At 48.0% G+C, this 20360-nt stretch overlaps 2 protein-coding genes and 1 pseudogene across 2 annotated transcripts; 1 reads left to right on the top strand and 2 right to left on the bottom strand.

The window, feature by feature from the left end:
- Nucleotides 1-882: 882 nt before the first annotated feature.
- Nucleotides 883-2533, bottom strand: LOC123133268 (high-affinity nitrate transporter 2.1-like). Its single transcript, XM_044552778.1, has one exon. It carries the CDS (start codon nucleotides 2531-2533, stop codon nucleotides 1010-1012), a length of 1524 nt encoding a protein of 507 aa, XP_044408713.1. The 3' UTR covers nucleotides 883-1009.
- A 9322-nt stretch (nucleotides 2534-11855) lies between these two features.
- On the bottom strand, nucleotides 11856-13375 carry LOC123133270 (high-affinity nitrate transporter 2.1-like; annotated as a pseudogene).
- A 4141-nt stretch (nucleotides 13376-17516) lies between these two features.
- Nucleotides 17517-18913, top strand: LOC123133271 (2'-deoxymugineic-acid 2'-dioxygenase-like). The gene has a single exon (XM_044552780.1). It carries the CDS (start codon nucleotides 17566-17568, stop codon nucleotides 18610-18612), a length of 1047 nt encoding a protein of 348 aa, XP_044408715.1. The 5' UTR covers nucleotides 17517-17565; the 3' UTR covers nucleotides 18613-18913.
- The last annotated feature ends 1447 nt before the right edge of the window (nucleotides 18914-20360 follow it).

Genomic DNA, 20360 nt, shown 5'->3' on the forward strand with positions numbered 1-20360 from the left:
AAGACTACTAGCAAAATAATGATAGCATGTCAAATTGCTAGGATTGTCTTTTCGATGCTTATAGGTTGGGTGGCACAAGACATGTTGAATGCTTCTATATCCCTATTATCAGTCGCAATGTTAAGGGGAATGCTATGTTGACATGTTCAGATGTTAGGTTCAAAAGTGTTATGTTTTTCATCTCACTAGCAAACTGGGCATGCCTTGCTACAGATCTAAAATATATTTATACATGTTTACAAACTGGAAAACACCCTATACTATAGATCACTAAGAATATGTTAGAGTCGGCCCGAAAATTATTCCTCTCATTTGGTTGTGTGTGGAGGGGGGTGAACTTGTCTGTAGAGACTAAGACTTCTTTTGCAAATTAGGAGTAGACTGGTGGGGGTCTTTATGCAAAGCAAAAACACCATGGCTTACATCGCATGTGTTAGATTTAGATCGGATGGTCAGAAATGTCAGATTGCAGACACACCATCATCACTAGTTGGGTCTTTTATAGGAGTAGAGATTTATTCTTGGTAATGTGTGGCAATATCATGTTCAAATGGTGTGCACCTTGGAGTTGAGTAGGGCTTGACATGTGGCTTTGAACGGTCAGAATTCCTATTAGAGAAGCCAATGGCAAGATTTGGGCTCAATGTTGATAATTAGGCTAGAAGTTTGATTCTATGAAAACAAACGCAAAAGTTGTGGGAAACTGTTATAAGTTGCCCTCTATATGTAAGTGCAAACCTCCTGGCCGGCCACATATAACTGCACGTATTTAAAATTGCCTCGAGGAAGAACAGAGAGTGCACAAAATTCCAAAGTTGTTCATGTAATTTCGGGACCACTTTGATACTACATACCCTCACATGCATACACGTTTCTTGCATATAGAGGAACTCTGAACGTTCCCTAACATATACAAGTAGAACTACATGGTGTTGTAGGCGTAGATATACATGACATGTATATTTACACGGTGAGCTTTATGTTTGGTAGGTAAAAGAAAATTTTGATCTTATACATGTTGAGGTGTGTTGTTGGGTGGCGTGGCAGATGTGGCAAGGACGACGTTGCGCCTTCCACGTTCCGAGCGGGAGTTCTCGGCGAACTTTTGACCTGCGATATGGAGACCCTTGCTTTTCTCCTCCTCCGACCACTCGGAGGCGTAGTACTCTTCCTCCGTGGCATCGGCGCTGGCTGGGAAGAACATGGAGCCCCACTGTGGGAAGTGCACAAGAGCGACGGGCAGCGTGCAAGCCATGATCATGATGCCCATGTACTCGAGACCCCTCCCAGTGGAGTATTGCGACGAAGTGAAGAATAGAAGTTGTGTGAGCCCAGCTCCCACATTGCCACCCGCGCCGGTGAGCCCAGAGATGATCCCAAGGGAACGTCTGGAAACGAATGGTGCGACACCGAATACAGCACCACATGCAGCCTGGGCGCAGATGGAGAAGAGGACCATGGCAGTCACTGAGGCAGGAAGGGCCGATGCACGACCGAGCCAGATGCAGAAAGCTCCGCCAGCGGTTTGGAGGATCCAGATGTTCCAAAGGCGAGCACGCATGCCAAAGTACCGAGCGCCAAGGTCGGAGAGGTAGCCGCCCATAGGACGTGCGACGATGTTGGCCATGCCGAAGCAAGCGGCGATGGTTCCAGCGGCGCGAAGGTCTAGGTGAAAGTGGTCATAGTAGTACTCGGCGATGACGTTGTCGGTGGTGAGCTCGACGCCCATGCAGTAGCCGTAGAGGAGGACGAAGATCCATGTCCGGTAGTTGGTGACGGCACCCCAAAGGACCTTGGAGAACTTGTCCTTGGCCATGTCTCCCTTCTTCTGGAGGCTTGCAAGGTTGCCATCAGGAAGATCTTGGCCCATTGTGAGTACCAACAAGCCCATCACAATGTGCATCATTCCAGGCACGAAGTAGGCGATACGCCATGCCACAAATGGCGTGGCACCACACTTTTGGATAGCATGGAAGACGAGGGGCATGATGAGCTGTGTGGCGCCGCCACCCATGTTTCCCCACCCGGCCGCGAGGCCATTCACCGTGCCAATGATTTTACTGTTGAACATGGTGCTCATCCAGTACTGGCACGACACGAAGGTGGCGAGGGAGAAGCCGATGAGGAAGCGGACTGCGATGTAGCCCGATGCATCGTCGATGACGGCCATGCAGAAGACCGTGGGAGCCGAGAGCATGACGAGGAAGGCGCAGCCGTACCGCGGCCCAAGAAGGTCGCAGATGGCACCCATGGCCAGCCTGGAGAAGATAGACCCTGACACGGAGGCCACTCCGGCATTGCCAATGTCAGCCTTGGCGAGGTTGAGGTTGTCGCGAATGATGGGCACCAACGGAGCCGCGGCGAAGGTGGAGACGAAGCAGGTGAAGAAGGAAATCCAGGAGAGGTGGAAGGTGCGCATGTGCGGGTTGGCAAAGGAGAAGAGCCTGAAGGACTTGGCCTTGTGCTCCGAGTCCACGGGCAGCGTGAACTTGCTCGCCGCCGTGTCGCCATGAGCGCTGGCCTCCACCTCCATATCTGCCTCTCCTGTCCTGACCGAGCTAGGCTTCTTCTCTGCTAGCTCCTTGGAGCTAAGCTTAGCTACTTGCAGTGGCCGGCAACTAGGAGTTGCTAATGGTTGTGTGGTTTGGTGCTTTGGATCCTGGATCGATTGGGTATTTATAGTAGGATACAACGCCGGAGTTGACATTGGGAATTTGTTATCACGATGCATCTCTCTTTTTCTTTTTAGGAGTGATCAAGATGCATCTCTCTTGGTTAGCGTTGAAGGGTAAGACAGACAGGCAGAAGAATGTATTATTGCATCTGACGGAATCATGGCAGCAGCAACTGGGACTAAACAATGGCCGTGCAGTGCAACGCAGTCGAGAGAGGGATTAATTAGCGCGATTAACCTCGTCGCCGCGCGCATGCATCTCGGCGCCCTCGCCCCCTGGGAGGGACCAAGGATCAGATCAGAATATGCACTGCTCCGGCCGTACATGGGCCCCTGAAGATGAGTGTACAGAAAGAGAATCGATCTGGCTGCCTGCTGGCCACTACCCGACCTGCAGCTGCGCCATTGCAAGCTAATGTTTTTCTTGCAGTTTCAGTTTTGATCTCCTCTTAATTTCTGTAAGATCCCATGCATGTGCTCTCTGTTTCTGGCAATTGCATGTGCTGCACTGTGTTGCTAGCTTAGCTGCACCTTAAGTTAACAGCAGTGAATTGATACTACTAGTACTAGGCTAGCTACCTGCTAATGCAAACGAAATGACTATTTCTGTTGGAGTACTAGAATTTCCAGGGCACAGGTCGGCGATACGATTTCTTGTTTCTGTTTGTTGCGTGCAGCTTTTGCTGCGATCGAACGGCCACGGCTACGACTATGGTGGCATACGTACCGCACACATTGCGGTCTTCCTTAAAACCAAATGGCGTGTACATTGCACACAGTCGATGCTCTGACTTTGCGACACACACTTGGCTCGCAACTATGTCAACCTTGACACCGACAGCATGTACGTACTACCTAGAAGGGGACAGGTAGTGACCTCACGTACATCTTTCAATTTCCCTTGTTGCATGCCTCTTGGCAGAGTAATTAATTTAAAATTTACAATATTTGATATTATTGATTGTGTTGGAAATAACTTAGTTGCATCCAGAGATCTCTATAAAGAACATTTCTCTATTGATTCATAAATGGTTCCCCGCACCGTCGACAGCACTTGCGCGAGGAGGAGGTTCTCCAGCGGTGATGCATTCAGAAAGGAAAGGGCTCATGAACGTCATCGTCGCGGAATCGAACAGCATTAGCCAGTTCGTGAGTTTTCACCCAGAAGAGAAAGTTCGAGTAAACTCTAGACAGTGTGTTCAACAAGGGAGCATAATCCGTCATTGTCTTTTCTTTTTAAGAATCACCGGGGGAGGAGTTCCTCCACCTGAATATATTACTCAAACTGGCCAAATGCCAGAGTTGTGATCCAGTTTATAAGGGAAACCGGATCGAAAACATTAACAAATTGACCCTTTTATGAGGAAAACCAGGCCGAAAACCCTACAAGTAGCAAGTAAAGGAAGATTAGAAAAGAAAAAGGGCACCCAGGACATGGCGCGACCTAGCTACCAGACATAAGACCATCATCACTAGACACAAGTAGATGTGGTGTGTCGTCGAGAGATCATAATACCAAGACATTGCAAACAGCCAAACGCACCGACGAGCATACTGACCCCCACGGCACAACTGAGGAGCGCCCACAATCTACGAGTGTTACACCACACACGAACCTTGACTAGGGCTCCGCCGCAGGAAATCAGAACGACTAGCAGGTTTGTTAAGCATCTTGTGCCATCATTGACCAAAGATGAGGCAAGATAGCACCAAGAGCACGAAGCTCGCCGCAACACAATGGCAACCATGAGAGGATCTCTGGAAAGCATTACCAGGGACGACACAGCACACAAAGGGCAGGGGCGGATGGATGGCGGCAAAGGGCTCACAGTGACGCCTTCAGGAAGGAGAACGATGTTGGAAATGTGCCCTAGAGGCAATAATAAAATGGTTATTATTATATTTTCTTGTTCATGATAATTGTCTATTATTCATGCTATAATTGTATTGATCAGAAACCGTAATACATGTGTGAATACATAGGCCACAACATGTCCCTAGTGAGCCTCTAGTTGACTAGCTCGTTGATCAACAGATGGTCATGGTTTCCTGACTATGGACATTGGATGTCATTGATACGTGATCACATCATTAGGAGAATGATGTGATGGACAAGACCCAATCCCAAACATAGCACAAGATCGTGTAGTTCGTTTGCTAAAACTTTTCTAATGTCAAGTATCATTTCCTTAGACCATGAGATTGTGCAACTCCCGGATACCGTAGGAATGCTTTGGGTGTACCAAACATCACAATGTAACTGGGTGGCTATAAAGGTGCACTACAGGTATCTCCGAAAGTGACTTTTGGGTTGGCACGAATCGAGACTGGGATTTGTCACTCCGTATGACGGAGAGGTATCTCTGGGCCCACTCGGTAATGCATCATCATAATGAGCTCAATGTGACTAAGTAGTTGGTCACGGGATCATGCATTACGGAACGAGTAAAGTGACTTGCCGGTAACGAGATTGAATGAGGTATTGGGATACCGACAATCGAATCTCGGGCAAGTAACATACCGATTGACAAAGGGAATTGTATACGGGATTGCTTGAATCCTTGACATCGTGGTTCATCCGATGAGATCATTGTGGAACATGTGGGAGCCAACATGGGTATCCAGATCCTGCTGTTGGTTATTGGCCGGAGAGCTGTCTCGGTCATGTCCGCATGATTCCCGAACCCGTAGGGTCTATACACTTAAGGTTCGATGACACTAGGGTTATAGGGAAGGTTTGTACATGGTTACTGGATGTTGTTCAGAGTCCTGGATGAGATTCGGGACGTCACGAGGAGTTCCGGAATAGTCCAGAGGTGAAGATTTATATATGGGAAGTCATCATACGGTCACCGGAAGTATTCGGGGGTTTATCGGTATTGTACCAGGACCATCGGAGGGGTTCCGGGGGTCCACTGGGAGGGTCCACCTGCCCCGGAGGGCCCTTATGGGCTGTATGTGGAAGGGAACCAGCCCCAAGTGGGCTGGGCGCCACCCCCCTAGGGCCCATGAGCCTAGAGTTGGGGGGGGGACCCTAAAGGGGGCGCCCCCTTGGCTTGGGGGGCAAGCCCCCTCCCCTTGGCCGCCGCCCCCCTCTAGATCTCATCTAGAGGGGTCGGCCCCCTTCCCCCTTCATCCTATAAATAGATGGGAGGAGGGAGGGCAGCCGCACCACATCCAAGGCGCAACCCTCCCCCTCTCCAACACCTCTCCTCCTCCATTTGAGCTTGGCGAAGCCCTGCCGGAAAACCGCTGCTCCACCACCACCACGCCGTCGTGCTGCTGCTGGAGCTATTTTCCTCAACCTCTCCCTCCTCCTTGCTGGATCAAGGCGCGGAAGACATCACCGGGCTGCACGTGTGTTGAACACGGAGGTGCCATTGTTCGGCGCTTAGATCGAAATCCACCGCGATCTGAATCGCTACGAGTACGACTCCTTCATCCGTGTTCTTGTAACGCTTTCGTGTCGCGATCTTCAAGGGTATGAAGATGCACTCCCCTCTCTCTCGTTTCTAGTTTTTCCATAGATTGATCTTGGTGATGCGTAGAATTTTTTTAATTTCTGCTACGATCCCCAACAGTGGCATCATGAGCTAGGTCTATGCGTAGTTTCTATACACGAGTAGAACTCAAGTTGTTGTGGGCGTCGATTTTGTCAATTTACTTGCCACTACTAGTCTTATCTTGATTTGGCGGCATCGTGGGATGAAGCGGTCCGGACCGACCTTACACGTACGCTTACGTGAGACAAGTTCCACCGACTGACATGCACTAGTTGCATAAGGTAGCTAGCGGGTGTCTGTCTCTCCCACTTTAGTCGGATCGGATTCGATGAAAAAGGTCCTTATGAAGGGTAAATAGCAATTGATATATCACATTGTGGTTTTGTTGTAGGTAAGAAACGTTCTTGCTAGAAACCTATAGCAGCCACGTAAAAACTTGCAACAACAATTAGAGGACGTCTAACTTGTTATTGCAGCATATGCCGTGTGATGTGATATGGCCAAAAGAATGTGATGAATGATATATATGTGATGTATGAGATTGATCATGTTCTTGTAATAGGAATCACGACTTGCATGTTGATGAGTATGACAACCGGCAGGAGCCATAGAAGTTGTTTTAATTTATTGTATGATCTGCGTGTCATTGAATAACGCCATGTAATTACTTTATTTTATTTATACAAGGAAGGAAGGGAGTTGGCATTGGGATCAAGTTGCATCTTCTCTCTTGATCAGCTGACAGACGGAAGAATGTATTATTGCAATCTGACGGAATCATGGCAGCAGCAACTGGGATTAAACAACGGGCGTGCAACGCAGTCAAGAGAGGGATTAATTATCGCGATTAGCCTCGTCGCCTTGCGCATCTCAGCGCCCTCGCCCCCTGGAATGTCCAGGTCTCGATCTGCCTGCCTGCTGGCGACTACCCGACCTGCAGCTGGACAAAACTTGTTGTAAATTTTGTGTTTTCTTGCAGTCTCAGTTCAGATCTCCTCTTAATTACCACTCGTCTGCAACAGCAACTGCAAGATTCTGTGCATGTGCTCTTTCTCTCTTTGTTTCTGGCAATCTCATGTGCTCCGTGTTGCTAGCTTAGCTGCAGCCTAATTAATTTAACTGGTGTGTATTAGTAGTAGTACTACTACCTGCCAATGCAAACGAAATGATTATGTCAGCCGTAGTAGACTTTCCGGGGCACAGGTCGGCCATAGTTTCGTGTACGTACATGCACACGGTTTCAGTTTGTTTCGTGCAACTTTTGCTGCGATCCAACGGACACGGCTACGAGCCTACGACCATGGTGGCATGCGTACACACACATTGCATTCCGGTCTTCCTTAAAAACAAAGGGCGTGTACATTGCACGCAGTCGATGCTCTGACTTTGCGACACACACACTTGGCTCGCAACTATGTCAACCTTGACACTGACAACATATACATACTTAGAAGGGGACAGGTGGTGACCTCACGTACATCTTTCAATTTCCCTTGTTGCATGCCTCTTGGATTTTTGGCACGGTAATTAATTGATCATTGATTGTGTTGGAAATAACATGAGCAATGGAGTAACCATATCCACCCGTCTAATGCTAAACTTGTGGTCGTCAATATCGATGGCCACATCCATACTCCTAGCCAGCACAACTGTCGCGATAGGGCACCGCCACTATTCTTAGGATCATGGACAGTCCGCACAGCCATTGGTCGTGCAGATAGCAGGCCGGCATGGGCCCGGTTCAGGCCCAACAGTGTACCGGCGCCAAGCCATGGACCATTGTTGAACCAAGATGCCACCCCTTCACCGATATCCGCCGGCGAGAGGAGAAGACCACCCCACGCTGCCTCAGATTCCACACTCCCGGCCATCGTTTCCACACACGATGCATCCACAACCCAGCAAAGAGACCCACCAACCACCACCATTGTTTGCAAGTGGGTCCGCACAACTATAGCGCAGGCCAACAACGGCGGTGGAAGGAAGAGTCTTGGCTGGGTGGCTGGCCGTGGTGCTAGGGTTTGCCCCTGGCGTCGCCCGGGGAGCAACGCCAGGAGTATGGTTCTCGGGCTAGTAATATTCTTGACTTATCTGGTATGGTGCAACTTCTTATCGTTACATATCACTAGCTAGTAGAGCTTCCATAAGCTTTTTCAAACATAGCTTCTTCATTTCAAGTTTTAAACTTCAATTTTCTTTTTCGATTCTGAACGTTGCCTTTTCCACAATCGATCTGCTCATCAAGATTAATGTATAGCATTAGTGTAGTGTTTGATGCTTGATTTTGTTTACCCAGTGCAGCCTCTGTTTAATGCTTCGTTAGCACTAGTGGCCTAAGTCTAACCAAGATATTCAGATTAATGTCATATACATGGTCTGAGAGACGTAGCATGTCTGTCCCTTTGAACTTATCGGGGTTGCCGTACTGTTCATATAGTTTATATGATAACCTATATGTATGTATGATTGAAATCGTTCGTTGTTAAGTGCACTAAATGATTAATTATACGAACCAAATTGACTCTCTACACAGCTGGTTGCTACTATATTTGGCCCATCAAAAGGAAGTGGTTGGTGTTGCTAAGTACAAGACCGTCCAAACAGTTGACTCTGAGAAGATGTTGCTGCAAAAAAAGACATTAGACAGCTAGCCACCTACACATGCATGCAAAGGGTACGGTTGTTGTCCTTGTGCAGGTTGCATCACCGTGATCCAACTATGATACTAATCTCTAATCTGCACAAAGCTTAAAAGTGCAAGCCACACACACGAAATAAGAACCCAACATAAAACAGATGAGCTAGTGTAGAGGACTAAATAATCGGCCAATGTGTATTAAACAAGTTTAGTAACCAGGTTGGTGACCCTAACTTAACGCTGTCTATGTAAGGTGGGTTTGCATATTTGCACGCAGTGCGACCATAGATAAATAGAAAAGTTGACTGGCATTAGGGCTTGTGGAAAGGGTGGTTTGGCTTTTCCAGGGAGAAAGGGATGCATTTATTCGCAAACACATTATCCAATATCTTGTATAGTATTACTCCTAGATGTACACATATACTTCCTCTGTTTTTATTTACTCTGCATATTATCTTTAACATAAGTTTATAAAAACAATATGGACATTTACAATTACAAATATATATCTTGTAAAAATAAATTCAATTTTTTTTATGAATCTAGCTAATGGTATATATTTGCCATTGTAGATGTTAATAATATTTTCCTATAATTTTTAGTCAAAATTTACAGAGTAAATAAATCGAAGGGAGTACAAGAAAAATAAGTGAGGGTTAGACGGCAAGAAGCAGGAAAAACTACTCCTAGATGTACATATATACAACAAAGTTAAGCGAGTGTAGTTTAGATGGTCGCGCTGCCAATCATATCTGAGTAATTTAGTTTTCTGTACACATAATAAGATTTAAAATGTGCTTGCACAACATGGTTCCAGATGTACTGAGATAAGAGCACTCATGTGGCAGCATCACATAAGCATACGGTAAATCTTGTGAGGTTGATAAAGTGAAAAATACGGTTAGTCATGCTCTTGAAAACTTTGCAAGGTTTGGGGAGAGAACAGTTGCCTGCCTACGATCAAGTCCAGATCAATAATGGACATGATCCTCCATGATTATGATACCCTGTTATCTACGTACTATATTCCTCCCCAAAACAACCTCGTAGAGAAAAACAGTGCATGTCGTAAAGCTGGCAAAATGACTCGTCGCATTTGTCATGGATGATGGAAGATATTCTGCCATCGTAAATTGCTCTATTTTGGTTAAGGGGATGATTCTGAACATCCCTTTAACCACCAGAAATATTGACGACTACTGGGCATAGCAATATGAGTGTTATGGCGTGTTTTCGGTTCGTTCGGCCTACCGCCTCTTGCTGGACACCAAAACTAGGCCTCTGGACTAGCTGGAAGGCCAGGCGGCTATGTCAGATACTGTTGCAAGTAGGAAGCAATGGCCGATGCTCTGGAAGTATCAGGTAATTTGTAGCTTAAGCATTTTTCTTGGACATTGGCTTGGAATTCCATTCCCACTGAATCGGTGAGGATGCACAGAAATATGTTGGGGTCCGATCTGCGCACAATTTGCAATTGTGTAGAGGACACCTGGAGACATGCTTTGATTGAGTGCCATATGTCGAAGTGTGTGCGATCTCTTTTAGATGAGGAGTTAGCGGAACACGTAATAGAGAGCAAGAATCTGGATGCAAGGTTGTGGCTGATTTACCTCCAGGAGTATGTGGGACAAGCTGATTATGTTAAGACCTAGTCACGTTGTGGGCGATATGGCGGGTCAGTAGGAAGGTGATCGGTGAATAAGAATACCAATCGCCTCTTTCAATGTTAATGTTTATCACAACATATCTTGCTGACTTGGATTTGATCCCGGAGAAAGCTCAAAAGATTGCCCCGGTTATGTCTCATGTAATGAGTCAATGGTTAGCGCCGGAGATGGGCCATGTCAAAATAAACGTTGATCCTGCTCTTTCAAGACACCGAGATAAGGGCTCTTGTGTTGTTGTATGAAGAGATGCAAATGGTTTATATTTGGGGTTTTATCGGTGGTGTTTCTTCATATGAATGATCCTGAGACTCTTGAGGCAGTAGCACTAATTAAGGGAGGGCCTCTCTCTTGCGGCTGATCTCAACGTTCGCGTGTGTCGTCTGGCAAGGGACTTTTTGAATACAGTGAAGCATCTGAAGTCAATTTATTTGGGACCTAATAGCATGATTATCGGGGAGGTCCAGGCAACGGATGAACTAGGTGGTGTTTTGGTCAAGTACGAGAAAAGGGAGTCCAATTTTGAAGCGCATAATTTAGCAAAGGCTGTGGTTTCTCTTAATCATGGACGGTATTTGTGGTTATATATTGAGTACCCCAGATATTACATGTATTGCTGTAAACGTTGTTGAAGAATAAAGTGCTTTAGCCCCTCAATAAAACTGAGCAGCATGTGTGGACCATAGTGATTGACTGGTTGCAAATACGACTGAATATACCAACTTAAATACAAGGCACAGAGCGAATCAAAGCGCTAACAAAAAAACCTAGATAAAGAGCACACCCGTCCTCGTGCTTAGAGAAGCACTTGCCATATGACCGATTCTCCCCGGTCCCTCCCACGTAGGAGCTGGACGCGTAGTGTCTTTTGCCACATAGGGCCTAGCATGTGGGCTTGATCAGTCAGATTTGCTGTTAGAAGGGTCAAAGACAAGATTTAGGCTTGGTGTTGATAGTTAGGCTAGAAGTAGTAATTATGTGAAACTAAACCCAAAGGTTGTAGTTAAATGTTATAAGTTGAGCTGAAGTTGTGGTTTCTTTTAATTATCTCTGGAGAAAGAAGCTTCCTATTGAACAAAAATTCGGCTCTATGAGTAAGTGCAAACCTCCTGGACAGCCTCGTGGAACTGCACATATTTGAATTTGCTCCGAGTCAGAACGAAAGTGCACAACATTTCAGAATTGTTCATGTAATTTCAGGCCACTTTGATAGTGCAAACCATCATTTGCGTGCATACACAATTCTTGCGTACCGATGAAGAAACGTTTCCTAACATATACTGGCGGAACTACATGGGGTTGCAGGCGCAGATATATACGATGTGTATATATACTCCGCGAGCTGTACATATCTTAGGTAAAAGAAAATTTGGATCTTATACATGTTGGGGCGTGTTGTTGGGCGGCGTAGCGGATGTGGCAAGGATGACGTTGCGCCTGCCGCGTTCCGAGCGGGAGTTCTCAGCAAACTTTTGTCCTGCGATATGAAGACCCTTGCTCTTCTCCTCCTCTGACCACTCGGAGGCGTAGTACTCCTCTTCGGTGGCGTCGGCGCTGGCTGGGAAGAACATGGAGCCCCACTGAGGGAAGTGCACGAGAGCGACGGGGAGAGTGCATGCCATGATCATGATGCCCATGTACTCAAGACCCCTGCCAGTGGAGTATTGCGACGAAGTGAAGAAGAGAAGTTGTGTGAGTCCCGCACCCACGTTGCCACCAGCGCCGGTCAGCGCAGAGATGATGCCAAGGGAACGCCTAGAAACAAATGGTGCCACACGAAAGACAGCACCACATGCGGCCTGGGCACAGATGGAGAAGAGGACCATGGCAGTCACCGAGGCGGGAAGAGCAGATGCACGACCGAGCCAGATACAGAAAGCTCCCCCAGTGGTCTGGAGGATCCAGATGTTCCAGAGGCGAGCATGCATTCCGAAGTACCGGGCACCAAGGTCGGAGAGGTAGCCACCCATAGGACGTGCAACGATGTTGGCCATGCCGAAGCAAGCGGCAATGGTGCCAGCAGCACGCAGGTCAAGGTGGAAGTGGTCGTAGTAGTACTCGGCGATGACATTGTCGGTGGTGAGCTCGACGCCCATGCAGTAGCCGTAGAGGAGGACGAAAATCCACGTGCGGTAGTTAGTGACGGCACCCCAAAGGACCTTGGAGAACTTGTCCTTGGCCATGTCTCCCTTCTTTTGGAGGCTCGCAAGGTTGCCATCTGGAAGATCTTGCCCCATGGTGAGCACAAGTAGGCCCATCACGATGTGCATCATTCCTGGCACAAAGTAGGCGATACGCCATGCCACAAAGGGTGTTGCACCACACTTTTGGATGGCATGGAAGACAAGGGGCATGATGAGCTGCGTAGCGCCGCCACCCATGTTTCCCCACCCCGCCGCGAGGCCATTCACCGTGCCTATGATTTTACTGTTGAACATGGTGCTCATCCAGTACTGGCACGACACGAAGGTGGCGAGGGAGAAGCCGATGAGGAAGCGGACAGCGATGTACCCCGACGCATCGTCGATGACGGCCATGCAGAAGACTGTGGGAGCCGAGAGCATGACCAGGAAGGCACATCCATACCGTGGCCCAAGCAGGTCACACACGGCTCCCATGGCGAGCCTCGAGAAGATGGAGCCGGACACGGATGCCACGCCAGCATTGCCGATGTCGGCCTTGGCAAGGTTGAGGTTGTCGCGGATGATGGGGACGAGAGGCGCCGCGCGAAGGTGGAGATGAAGCAGGTGAAGAAGGAGATCCAGGAGAGGTGGAAGGTACGCATGTGCGGATTGGCGAAGGAGAAGAGCCTGAAGGACTTGGCCTTGTGCTCCGAGTCCACCGGCAGCGTGAACTTGCTCGCCGTGTCGGCATGAGAGCCGGCCTCCACCTCCATGTCTAGCTTGATCGAGCTAGCTAGCCTTCTTCTTTGCTTTGCCCCTTGGAGCTAAGCTTAATGACTTGCAGTGGTGACCAGGAGTTGCTAATGGCTGTCGCTTGGTGCTTTGGATCCCGGATCGATCGGGTATTTATACAAGGAAGGAAGGGAGTTGACATTGGGATCAAGTTGCATCTTCTCTCTTTATCAGCTGATGGTAAGAAATTACAGACAGACGGAAGAATGTATTATTGCATCTGACGGAATCATGGCAGCAGCAACTGGGACTAAACAATGGCCGTGCAGTGCAACGCAGTCGAGAGGGCGATCAAACCTCGCCGCCGCGCGCATCCCCGCGCCCTCGGCCCCTGGAACAGACCAAGGACCAGATCAGAATATGCACTGCCGCGGCCGTACGTGGCCAGACCGAGAATCCATCTGGCTGCCTCTGCTGGCGACTACCCGACCTGCAGCTCCTGCGACATTGCAAGCTTCTGTTTTCCTGCTGTTTCATTTCAGATCTCCTCTTAATTAGCACTGTACTACTAACAGCAACTCGTCAGGAACTGCAAGATCCCATGCATGTGCTCTCTCTCTCTCTCTCTGTTTCTGGCAATTGCATGTGCTGCTCTGTGTTGCTAGCTTAGCTGCAGCTTAATTGATTTAACTGCAGTGAACTGACACGAACGAAGTGATTGACGTATCTGTTGTAGGGGTAAAAGAATCTTCAGACCACCAGGTCGGCCATAGGACGTCGTACTAGTACAAAGCAACTCGACGAAGCACCCATCGCGCGCGTACGTGCAGCCGTGCACACGGTTTCAGTTTGTTGCGCGCAACTTTTGCCGCGATCCAACGGCCGCGGCAACGACCATGGTGGCATACGTACACACACACACACATTGCATTCTGGTCTTCCTCCAACCCAAGGGACGTGTACGTTGCACGCAGTCGATCCTCTGACTTTGCAACACACACACACACACTTGGCGCGCAACTTTGTCAACCCTGACACCAACAGCATATGCATACTTAGAAGGGGACAGCTAGCTATTGACCTCACGTACATCTTATCTTCCGTACGTTGTTGTTTGCCTCTTGGCAGAGTAATTATTTTAACAGTTTTGCTACGTCTGTCTCAGTCGACTGAGACTTGGGTATGTCTCAATCGACGCTATATGCCTTTGATCTTGCATGGAGGTCGATGCAAAATTTTCTTCTTATTTTAAGTTTACATTACTAAGATTATTGATTTTGTTGGAAATAACCTAGCTGCATCTAGAGAGATGTGGGTGTAGTACCTTTTCTTTTCCGTTAAAGGGCATTTTCGTTGATTCATAATGCCACATCAAGGGGATATAAACGAACAGGAGTTTAGGACACACCCAACCAACAGGAAAAAAAATTAAAACAAGAATGACCTGTAGGAGTCAAGGAGAGACAAGCGCCCCGTCCGGCTCTCCGACGACCACAGCCCAGACGTTGTCCTCCAAGAAAAGTTCCTTTTCAGTCCTCAGAAAATAGCAGTATATTGCAACCAAGTCCCTAATATTTTGCATCCAACCCCTAAAGTTTCCGTTTCATTACAAACAAGGCCAAAATTTCGACAAGTCGAGGGAATTCTAGCCAGAAATTTCGGCAGCATAACACGTTGGAAATAATCGTAACATGCACAGCGGCGCTACAATGACTCCACGACCATGTCTTCCATTTTGTGCTTTCTCGCGGATCTTACCTATGGAATTATTTCTAGATTAGAATTTGTACTGCGCAGCAGAACTTAGTTAAGGCATTGCTTTTTTGCTTAACTCACTCATAGAGTAAATGTGCTGCTGATGATGTTAGTGATGGTGGCTGGGATGACTATGAGAGCCTTCTTACCGCGACATCATTTTTCAAGTCGTGGAAATATTTGCCAGAAATTTCGTCAGCATAACGCGTCGGGAACAAATGCATCGACGGCAGAACTACATGAGTGAAAAGCATTAATTTCTTGCAATGGATGGATTATTACATGAGTGAAAATGCATTTGGTACCAAACATGTCAACGCCCAGAGTTTCCTGAACAAAATTCTACATGCCAAATACTAGAGCATTGTGATCAAGTAAAAACTAAAGGCATGCAACAAGCTCCTAGTCTATCTCTAGCTACGAGTGCACATGTTTTTCAGACTTCTTCATGACAAGCACGAATTGCCTGAATACAAAATGTTCGGTAGGAATTGGATGCTCACAACCAGAATTCATTATGACGATTTATTTTGTACCCTAATATTAGAGGGTGTCAAAGACAAAAGAAGTGGTATATACAGGATAGGATTTTACTATGAACCCCTAATTTGTTCAGACAATTCAGATGAGTAACAGGGTGTTTGCTCTACTATACAAAAAGTAACAAAACACCGCGTTTGTTTCCATTGGAAACACTATCATTCACGAACCAAAAAAAAAAATACTTGTCAAATTCGGCAGCCTGGAAACTCATTAAAAAGGTACTGCACTCAAATGAATTGCCCACAAAACTTAGCATACCATTCAAGGTAATTGATCTGTGGTCGTAAACACTATCAAATGGCCCTCATTATCTCTGAAGTTTAAGCTACTATACTGAATAATTCAACCACTTTGCAACTCTAATAACAAGAGACATGTGGCAATGTGAAAGCCTATTTACCAAAGCAAGGTAGGAAGCATTGCAAAAAAATTGTTGATGCATTCATGAATATATTATTTTTCCACTAACCTCTGCTTGCATTGGCTCGTGTGAATCTTCAGAAACATACACCTGTCGGTCGGCCCATTGTCCGGAGTTTTGTTGTTGTCTCAGCGACTTTGCTCGCATCTGCATCACAAGGTTGACAAGAAAAAACATCATTTCGATCGAGTGGTAACATGCAGATTTCCTTACAGAAGGTCAGATGGAGGAAAGGCGTTGTGTTGATGAGAGAGAGAGAGAGAGAGAGAGAGAGAGAGAGAGAGAGAACTTGTGGATGAGTGCTAGGCACAAGTATGGCCGGGGCGACCAAGACGGAGCGTGGCCACTCGACTAGACAAGATCACGGCGGCGCTCGCTCACCGACGGGGCATCGATGGCTCCACATGGTGTGATAGACGGCCGCGGCGGCTACCGAAGCGTCGGCGAGCTCACTCGTTGAGCCGGCCGCCGACGCGCACGACGTGTTCGACGAAATGCCCTCAAGGTGCACCTCCGGCAGCCATGGGAGGCATGGGTGGCTTTGGAGCACCCTCCGACGCTATGGCCGCCATGGGAGGCATGAGTTTTGCTTCTCTCATGGGAGGCATGGGTGCACCTCTGGCCGCCATGGGTGGAATGTCTTTCGATGTGCCTTCTCACACACATTCCCATGGAGATGCCGTTGAAGATCTTGCCAACACCGTCGGAGCTTCCCGTGATGCGGTGCGTGATGAGGAGATGGAGGAAGATTCATCTTCGGAGGCGAAAGAGTCGTCTTCGGAAGATGAGGACGAAGACGAGGAAGATGAAGATTGATGTGTCATGTCTTGAACTTTAGTTTGCATTTGAACTTGGTTGGATGAACTTGTGAGCATGATTTTGAGCTTGTGGGCATGAATTTTTATTCATCATCAACTTGTTTGTGTCAAATTTTACATGTTCAATGCATTTTGATGAATGTTTCAAACTCATTTTATGTCCAAAATATCACATATGTTAATGCCCGGCGACTCGCGCGCGCTGTATTTTTGTGCGCTGCTGGAGCGGCGCGCGCGCTGCATTATAGCGCGGCTGCTGGAGCCAGCGCTGGCGGCCGCGCTAAACATGTCGAAGCGCGCGCGGCAAACAGGTTTTTTACGCGCGGCGCTTTGCGCCACTGTTGGAGATGCTCTAATGTAGGTTAGCCACTATCCGTCCAGCGCTTTGCCGTTTTTCTCTTTACAGGAATGTTTAAAGTTCTGGGTTAAATTTTACAGAATTTTTTTCAGAATTTTTATCAACTTGTGGACGAGTGCACGGATGTCGAGGTAGTAGGTGCACATCACGCTAGCTATGATCCAACAACCGACAGTGATCCCCACCACTCGCAGGCACAGAGCATCTTGTTAATTAACTACACTTGCGACATATACTCACGTGTCCTTTGCTAATCAGAACGCATCTTAATTATGCTCTTAATTAGCTGGTCTCTCCACTCAGTGAGGCTACTGGCGTTCCTTTGATCGATCAGCCATGGAGCTGCTGTCCAATGCCCCGGTGCACCGCTCCGTGCCGGACAGGTACGTCTTCCCACCCGACAAGCGCCCCGCCCTGCTCTCCGACGACCACAGCCCAGACGTTGCCTTCCCGGTCATCGATCTACACGGCGGCCGCCTCCCCGTTTCCGACGATCACCGTCACCAGGTTGCCGCCGAGATCATCCGGGCCGGCAAGGAGTATGGCTTCTTCCAGGTGGTGAACCACGGCGTGGGGGAGGGTGTGGTGCGGGGGTTCCGGGAGGCGGCGGCGGAGTTCTTCGCGATGCCGGCGGAGGACAAGCTCCCCTACTGCTCCTACGACATGAGCAAGCGCTTCCGGCTCGCCACCAGCACCTCCTACGACCGCGGCGAGACCCTCTACTGGCGCGACTACATCAAGTTCCGCTGCTACCCGGCCTCCAACGAGAACGCGCGCCACTGGCCGTCCAAGCCGGCGAACTTCACGCCAAGCCTCATCGAGTACTCGGCGGCAGTGCACGAGCTGGCCCAGACCATCCTCTGTCTGATCGCTGAGGGGCTGGGCCTCGACGGCGGCTTCTTCGCCGGCGACCTCAGCGGCGGCGACACGCACATGAGCGTCAACTACTACCCGCCGTGCCCTGACCCAACCGTCACGATGGGCCTGCTCGCGCACTGCGACCGTCACCTCCTCACCGTGCTTTCCCAGGCTGATGTCGCTGGGCTCCAGGCAAGGCACGGTGACAGGTGGCTCCTCGTCCACCCCATCCCCGGCGCATTCGTCGTCAACTTCGGCCACCAGATGGAGATCGTCACCAATGGGGTGCTGGCCAGCGCGGAGCACCGCGCCGTCACCAACTCCGCTGTGGCGAGGATGTCGGTGGCCACGCACGTGCACCCCACAGACGGGTGCCGCATCAGACCGGCGTCAGAGATGGTGCACGAGGCGATGAATCCAGCCAAGTACAGGGAATTTGCTTTCAGCGAATTCATGGAGGCATATGACGCGGCCGACGCCAGCAGGGAGGAAGTGCTCCAGTCCTTCAAGATCTGCCATGACTAGCTCGACGGCGAGCCACGAACTCCATGATTTCTGCTGCTGCATGCAGAGGGCACAAATAAACCGAGAAGGGGAATAAAAACTTGGTTGTTGTGTGTGTGGGTTCGGTTTATTTGCGTTTGGATCAGTTTATGGATATTAGAATCTCCTGAGTTTCTTTCTGTTGTCTGTTGTTTGGGTCATCGGTTTATGGATCCTAGAACCTCCTGAGTTTGGAACTTTGTACCCCTAAATGTACTGTCTCCTTAATAAATTCAAAAGAGACCACATCCTGTAAAACAATGAATGTTGATAGTAATTTAAATGGGTCTATCTATATTACATCTAGATGTGAGATATTATCTCACATCTAAGTTCTGGTCCAGCCCACCGCTTTGTTCTCTTATTTGTTTTTTCTTTCTTTCATCGGGCTGGCCGATTGGAACGCTAAAAAGAATTACAAGTGACACGCTACCTAACACAGGAATCTGGCCGATTGGAGCGCTCCCAAAAAAACTACAATTGACGCACTAACCGACACATGAATCGAACTGGAGACCTCAGTCTTGGGAACAATGTCTTCTACCACTCCAACCATTACATGCTGCCAATTTAATGAAACGGGAAATGTGTAAGAACACAGTACAGGGTGGAGATTAGAAGACATTTTTAAATTAATTGAAACCCTTTTTGCAAATTATGAACAATTTTGAATTGTCGAATATTTTTTGAACACAAATTACGTGCCTAATTACAATTGGGATAAAACAAATTACGTGCCAAATTACGAGTCGAGGGTGGAATTATAACTGGGACAACAACAAACTATGGGCCTAGTTGTGAGTTGACAGTGGACTTGCAACTGGGACCAAAAAAAGGTCAGAACCCAGTTGCGAGTTGACGGTGGACTTGCAACTGGGACAAAACAAAAGTTAGAGCCCAGTTGCAAGTCAAGGGTGGACATGTAACTGGAACAAAAATAATGTCGCGTCCTAGTTGCGAGTCGAGGGTGGACTTGCAACTAAGAGAAGTATATAAAACAATGATACGAGTTGCAAGTTGAGGGTGAACTTGCAACTGAGATGGAAAACAAAAGAATTCCCAATTGCGAGATAAGGGCGGATTTGCAACTGGGACAACAACAAATTATGAGCCTAGTTACAAGTTGAGGGTAGACTTGCAACTGGGACAAAAAAAGGTCAGAGCCCGGTTGCGAGTCAAGGGTGAACCTGCAACTAGGACAAAATAAGTGTTGGACCCCGTTGCGAGTCAGAAAGTGGAGTTGCAACAGACACAAAAAAGGTCAGGCCCCAGTTGCGATTCAAGGGTGGACTTGCAACTGGTACAAAAAAGGTTGGGACCAGTTGCGGGTCGATGATAGACTTGCAACTAGGACAAAAAAGGTTAACCCTAGTGAATCGAGGTTGGACTATCAACTAAATAAAGACCGGGCCCTAGTTGCGAGTCGATGATGGACTAGCAACTAGAACAAAAATTGGCCGCGCTCCAGTTGCGAATTGAGAGTGAACTTGCAATTGAGACAAAAAAATGTCAAGGGCTATAGTTGCAAGTCAAGGGTGATATTGCAACAGGGAGAAAAAAAAGCTCGGACCACAGTAGCGAGTCGAGTGTGGTCTTGCAACTGAGACAAGAAAATTAACAACACCCCTGTTTGGTGGTGGACAGTCAACTAACATCAATGAAAAAAATTCATGAATTTAAAAAAATAGAAAAGAAAAAGATTGAAGTGAAAAAAGAAAATAACAAAATTG

The sequence above is a fragment of the Triticum aestivum genome, chromosome 6B (assembly GCF_018294505.1).
Source record: "Triticum aestivum cultivar Chinese Spring chromosome 6B, IWGSC CS RefSeq v2.1, whole genome shotgun sequence".
NCBI classification, from domain to species: domain Eukaryota; kingdom Viridiplantae; phylum Streptophyta; class Magnoliopsida; order Poales; family Poaceae; genus Triticum; species Triticum aestivum.